Source organism: Apodemus sylvaticus, chromosome 5 (genome assembly GCF_947179515.1).
Source record: "Apodemus sylvaticus chromosome 5, mApoSyl1.1, whole genome shotgun sequence".
In the NCBI taxonomy this organism is placed as follows: domain Eukaryota; kingdom Metazoa; phylum Chordata; class Mammalia; order Rodentia; family Muridae; genus Apodemus; species Apodemus sylvaticus.
Genome location: NC_067476.1, coordinates 67,443,048 through 67,450,418, shown reverse-complemented (window position 1 = coordinate 67,450,418; position 7,371 = coordinate 67,443,048). Strand labels below are relative to the sequence as shown.

Genomic DNA, 7,371 nt, shown 5'->3' with positions numbered 1-7,371 from the left:
AAGAACCAACAAGCAGCTGAAAGAGTCAGATGAAGAGATTTGCACCCAACCAATGGACAGAAATTACTGACCACTGTGGTTGAATTAGGTGAAAGCAGGAAGAAGCTGAGGAGGAGGAGGACCTGGTAGGAGGATCAACAGTTTCAATTAACCTGAAACCCCAAGTTCTCTCAGACACTGGACCACCAACCAGGCAACATATACCAGCTGATATGAGGCAACCAACTCATATACAGCATAAGACTACTGGTCTGCATTTAGTCAGAGAGGATGCACCTAATCCTCAAAAGACTGGAGGACCCAGGGAGTTTAGAGGTCTGGTGGGGTGGGGATCAGTATGGGATCATCCTCATGGACACAAGGTAGCAGGAAGGAGGTATTGGATATGGAACAGTTGGAGGCTGGACAGGGAGGGAAATAAAATCTGGAGTTTAAAGTTAATTAATTAATTAATTTAAAAAGTCTATGACTTAAGTTGAATATGTTTACAACCACTAGAGATGATTAGTTTGTTAGGAGTATGTTAAGAGAATTTGAGCAATTGCATTGTAGCCAGGGAAGAAGGGAACCAAAGCATGACATACAAAATTTAGGTTGGAGGAAGAGGACATATAACAACCAAAATGAAATATTCTAAAGAATAGACTCCTAAAGACTTGAGTGCTATTGAAAATTAAAACAATTTAATGAGGACAACATATATATCCATAGTATTTTTAGTATAACTGTGTTTGAATTCATCCATAGCTACATAAGTGATAAAACTCATTACTACTTTTGACAGACAGTAACTAAGACAGTATTAACAAGTTAGCTCTAACATTTTGGAACATGGACACTATTAACAAAACCGGGGAGTGCTTTTCTCTGTAAAATACAGATTTACAACAAAAATTATTTTTAGAATTATTATAATTTGAAGTGCACTTTGTTCATGAACAAATTTCTCTCAAAAATCTTTTTCATTGCCTCTTTTACATCTTTGTTTCTTAGACTATAGATGATGGGATTCAGCATTGGAATCACAATAGTATAAAATGTGGACACTATCATGTCATGCTCCAAGGCATAGTTAGAACTAGGTCTCACATACATGAAAAGAATTGTCCCATGATAAATGGACACTCCTGTAAGGTGAGAACCACATGTAGAGAATATTTTTCTCCTCCCTTCAGCAGAATTCATCTTAAGAATTGCAAAGAGTATGAAACTGTAAGAGATCAGGACAATCAGGATGGTGATAATCTCAATGGAACCTACACAATAGAAGAGCAAAAGCTGGTTTATATTTGTGTTTGAACAAGAAATAGCAAGCAATGGAGGAATATCACAGAAGACATGCCTAATTTCATTGGATGCACAGAAAGAAAGGCTAAAGGTAGCCACTGTGTGTATAGTGGCATGCATAACTCCACCTGAATAACAAGCTATGATGAGAGGTATATAGACTCTAGATGACATTTTCACTGCATAAAGAAGTGGGTTGTAGATAGCTACATAGCGGTCATAAGCCATTGCTGCCAACAGGAAGCATTCTGTGGTTCCAAATGTAACAAAGAGGAACATCTCTGTCACACAACTAGGGTATGAGATAGATTTATCTTTTGAAAGAAAATTGACCAACATCTTAGGAGTGACAACTGTGGAATAACAGGCATCTAGGAATGATAAAACACTTAAAAAATAGTACATGGGATTGTGAAGGCGAGAATCTCCAATGACTAGCAAAACAAGTCCTAAATTGCCTATAAGAGTAAAAAGATAAATCACCAAAAACAAAAGAAATAACAAGACTTGAATGTCCGCATCATCAGTGAAGCCAGTTAGTATAAACATGGTGATGTCTGTCACATTGTTCACTGGAATTCTTTGCACAGTGTAACCTAGTGGATGTTGCAACATTTCTGACTCTAACAACATATAAAGTCAATTCCTTTTGAGATCTGTGTCCACCATGACATCCCTGTGCGGTGTGTCTTTTAGAATTTGTCTTTTAGAATTTTATAAAGAGCACTATCTTCATGGAGGCTGAAGCTGTAATAAAGAAGTTGAGAAAAAGTAGATGCATTATTAAGTCAAAAATTAATTGAAAAGGTCAAGTATTACATTTTTGCTATGCTTTTCACATTTAAAATCAGCAAATTTAATATTATGAATGTTCTTTATTCTCTGTTAATTTTTTGCACATTTTTCATATTACACTCTGTTCACAATTATCAACATGAAGCTGTATCATAGGATATACATAGAGTCTATCTAATAAATTTCCTCACTGTCTGAGTCATATAGACAGTGAAATCTTTAGAGTTTAACAGGGTAAAATTAAATGAGCATCAATTAGTGGTTATGAGATAATAGAACATGGACTGAATTTGTCTTAGATATCAAACCCACTCAGGGCTGCCTTTCTTTTGACAGTTTCTCATTTCATTAACTCATGATGAACTATGATGAACAGAAAAATTAATAAATGGACAGATGAGCCTTTTAAAAATGAAAAACTAAAAGAAAGCAAATACTTTTTAAAATGTACTTTAGTTTTTCACTTTTCTTTCCTGAAATGCATATTTTTCCTTACCTAATTTTTTTAACCTTTGGTGATTTTTTCTTTTATTTTTAAAACAGTTTAACTTATAATATGGGAGATTTCAATTCACAATACAAGGATGTGTGCATATAAAAAAAAATCTATCTTTGGGCCAGGAATTTTGGCTTATGTCTTTAAACATAAATCTAGGATTAACCTCTCTTTAATATGTTTAGCTTGGTCTACATAACTATGTCTAAACCTGCCAGGGTCAAAAAAAGACCCTGTCTAGAAAAAAACAACAAAAAAAAATCTTTGGATTTAATATGAGACACATTTGTTTCATAAATAATGTGTGGTTATTCTCTTAGTACTGATCCTATGGATTTGATAAATTTACTATAAGCTAAATATGTTTCGGTAACAATCAGTATTAATCATTATAGAAATATTTTTCAAAATAAATGTTATGATATAAACAGCAAACATGCAGTAACAGGAAATTCTGACAAAATCCTGAATTAGATGTGAAACTTTGATGTTTGAAATGTAAATATCAGATTCAATGAAAGTCAAAGCAAGTGTTCATTGTGAGGTTCTGTAACCTGCTTACCTACTATGAACAAATCCTGGTTTCAATGTCTAAAATCAGAAAAGCAGATTTTCACTAATGCTGTTGCTTTCTCTTCAGGATTTCAGACAAATCAACATATTTGAATTTATGATCAGCCTATCTACATTAGGTTTAGCTAAATCATCTGAGACCTATTGATTTATATTCACTATGAAACACATGGTAATTGTTGCATTGAAATTTCCAATTATAAGCTGTATAGCAATTAGATGATTCTAAAAGAAGAAATGACTTATTTTTGTATTGAGGAATAGTCTTATATATGCAGTCTTATTTTTTTAGAGTCAATAATGGAGCTAAACATACAAAAATTTATTAAGTTCTTATAGAACTTCATAATTTCAGAAATCTAAAATGCAAAATATCTAAAACTTCCAGGTATATTTAAAGAAAACCAGCATACATTTTATAAGAATACACAAATATAATAGCTTCAATTTTAATTTGAATATACTAATGAAATTATGTATAAATCTATACATTATCATATACAAAATATATAGGGAAATAAAATGTTTATCAAACATCCTGAAAATGAATTTTCATTGCCATTTTTCCATTCCTCATGTTCTACTTAAAAATCCTAGGATACATGTGGAAATGTTCACTACAAAGTATCAGGAACACAGTATAAATTAGATAGATTTAACTGATAAGTGACAGTAGATGGTCTATATTTAAGTTCTTTCTGAGGCAGATGATGACATATATACACATAAAAGAATACAAAGCTATATCACAAATGTGACATTCACATAGCTGATAAAGGATGGTTGTAAGGAATTAAAAATACTAGATTTTGAATGAAATTTCTATGTTTAAATCTCAGATGTAGTATTTATGGACAAGGTAAACTGGGAAAATGTGATTCTTTTGTATCAATGTTAAGTATAAATAAGTATAAATAATATTGATTAAACTTATTACACATTCCTGACATTATACCTTGTTTAATCTTAGCAGTAATTTATTGCAGATTTTATGAGGTTTATTAAAAATATAATGCAAAGCCTGAATAAAAATATGAATTATGAATTTATATTTTATTTATTACTAAAGAATAAGGAATAAAGAACTTTTATCTCATGGTATTAATGGGCTACACTATGTATATGTATATGTATGTATATGTATATGTATATGTATATGTATATGTATATGTATATGTATATGTATATACATATATATATATAGTGAACTTCAAAAAGAAGTCCAGTGAGATTAAAATACTAAATACCAGTCTTGTAGGTTTTAATGATCTCATAGATATATTGTTTATCTACATCTGCTTAAAATCAGGAAATAAGCATATTTGGGTAAATTTCCAATATATTTTAATTTTGGGTACTAATGATCATGGATTTAAAGATTAATTTGGACCAGTCATGTGATAATATTTTTTTCTTACAAATTATTCCCTTTTTCACATTTCTGGTTTTAAGGCAAAGGTGTTTCAGAAATTTGACAATATACACCATTCAACATCAAATTATACAGAACCAATTATCTAATTCTTATTTAGTATGTAGTAAGAATCCCTGTAGTCAAAATTAAATGTATCATTTAAATATTTTTTCACAAATACTTATAGCAGAAACATTTCTATATCATACAGATAAAATTGGATTGATAATAATTTTATCTAATTGATTTTACTAGAAATAAATTACAAAGGTAAAAAATATAATATATAATCAACTAAATCAGAAATACACATATTTCTTTAGCAGTATCAGAAACACAGAGATGATATTTCGAAAGAGTAATTTCAGTTGCTGCTTTATCCTAACACTGGAAGTGTTGATAGAATATGTGTTTATGTGTGTGTATGTGTGCTGTGTTTTACCTGTAAAATAAATGACCCAACATACTTTTATTGAATTTAGACATGAGAATCAACTAGACCATGTCACAATTTGCAAGGCTTCTTCTCTATTGTTCTAGTTTTAGAAGATTTGTTGTGGCTTTTTTTTATGATGTATCAATACTTAGGAATCATTAACTCCAGAAATAAACCCAGAATTATATATCTGATTCATTTTATGAAGTTACTAATTTATATAAGAAAATTCAATAAAAAGACTGGATGGTTAAGTTTGAAAACTTATTTACACGTTTAGAAGTAAAATTAATTTTTCTTTAAAACACTTAATAAGAAAATCTCCAGAGAGCTCAAAACAGTGTTTGGTTTTTAGTCTTTAAATTTTTTATGCATTTCATAGTTTTTCCTCATTTGAAATATAACCCTCAATTTTACTTCTTATACTCCGACTTTTCTTGTGGAAGTAAAAACAGATTTCTAATCACCAAATATGTGGTCAAAATAAGACACAATAAGTCTCTATAGGAGACATATGCTTTCAGTGCAGCATGCAATTTTTTAAGTAGAATCTAACCACCAAACTACATATAAAGCTAATAGATATGCTCTTTCTTGGGAAATACCATCTTATTATTTGCTCTTATTTACACAGTGCAAAATAATCAGCTGTTAAAACATAAATATAAGTAATATTATATGGACTGCGTTTATTATATTTAGGAATATATATGTACATATATGTGCATAGAATAACAATAAAAGATATTAAATTGAAGAGAGCAGGGATGGATAGATGAGAGGCTATATAGGGAGGAAAGAGGAAAATGAAATAGTGTAATTATAGTATAATCTCAAAAGTAAACTGATACTATAATATTTTAAAAATTAAAGAAAGCTTGCAAGTTAAAGCATGTAGTATAATTTAAAATTCAGAGTTTCTAAATATTTTGTATATGATAGATTTTCTTCTTACACTGAAAATGATTGCTTCCATCACATACAGCAAGCTGTGAAAATTGTGTACTTTCCTTCTTACACCAGCCCTTTGAAATTTTCTTGAAGTATACAGAATGCCCCAGAGAAAGAACATATTGGTTCTCTCAGGACAGAAAAATACCCAGGTGATTTAGGTTTTTCTATAACAAGCAAATGAATTATTTGCAAATGAATATGAAATAAAGTGATTGATGCTAAATCATTTCTCAGTAAAAAGAGTATATATACATAAGACCAAGAAAAAAATGTAACAGTAAAGAGTTAAAGCTCTCATACTAATTAAGTTCTTAGAAAATGTACCTGAAATTCCATTTTCTTCTCTTGAAAATATAACCTTTTTATCTAAATATTCTAGAGAAATTACCTAAAAATATTATAAAATTACAGTATTACTAAATTAAATATATTTTCAAAAATTAAGCTTGCTTAAAAATAAATATCACAATTCCCAATAGTATGCAAGATAGTTTTATTCTTACTGAAAATGAAATGGTAGAGGTAACAAAGGATGCTTACAATTAAGATATATAATCATGAATATGTAATATAACAAAATATTTATCTAGAATGTACATATAAATATAATTATTACTCTATATAATAAATTATACAGTTAAAAATGAATTACAACTTTAAATATTTTCTTCTCTTGCCTCATAATGCAATATACTAATTTGTAGAATTATAACTCAAGTATATAAAACACATTCATATACACACAGACACACACACAAATGGGCACATGATCAGACATAATCACTGTGGACAAAACAAGGTCTGAAAAAGAGTTATCATTAATATCAGAAGCAGGGAGGTTAGATTTTCCTCTACTCATCTTCCCTGTCTGCTGAGTCCACTGGGTCACTCATCAGCTTCCCTGAGCTCCCTGCTATACTCTGCTGACCTCGATTTTCCCAACACCTCTCATCATGCTTTCATCAGAAACACTGATCCAGAACTATATAGGCTAAAGATATTCTTCATTTGCTTGCCACACTGAATCATTGAAATTAGGCCCTTTCCTAAAACCTTCTACAATAGTAACATCCATGAACTATAAATTTGTGATGGATGAAGGTGCTACAAAGAATACAATTAACAAAAACCCAGGCAATCTGAGAACTTCAGAGTACAGCTACCATACTGCAGCAATCTCTGGATGTCCCAACATAAATGGAACAAAAGAAATTGACCTTGACTCCAATCTTGTATAGATGATAGAGGCTGTTAAAGAAGAAATGAAGAAATCCCTTAAAGAAATGCAGGAAAACACAAGCAAATAGGTAGGAATCTTTAAAAATGAAACAAATACATCCCTTAAGATATACAGGAAAATACAATTTGGCAGGAGAAGGAAATAAGTAAACTTTATAGGAACTGAAAGTGGAAATA

At 30.4% G+C, this 7,371-nt stretch overlaps 1 protein-coding gene across 1 annotated transcript; it reads right to left on the bottom strand.

Annotated features, from left to right (window-relative positions):
* Window positions 1-909: 909 nt before the first annotated feature.
* Window positions 910-1,902, bottom strand: LOC127684288 (olfactory receptor 1094). Its single transcript, XM_052181242.1, has one exon. It carries the CDS (start codon window positions 1,900-1,902, stop codon window positions 910-912), a length of 993 nt encoding a protein of 330 aa, XP_052037202.1.
* Window positions 1,903-7,371: the final 5,469 nt, after the last annotated feature.

Coding starts and splice junctions, on each gene's coding strand:
- LOC127684288 (XM_052181242.1), bottom strand. CDS start 1,902: ATGTTGCAACATCCACTAGGTTACACTGTGCAAAGAATTCCAGTGAAC.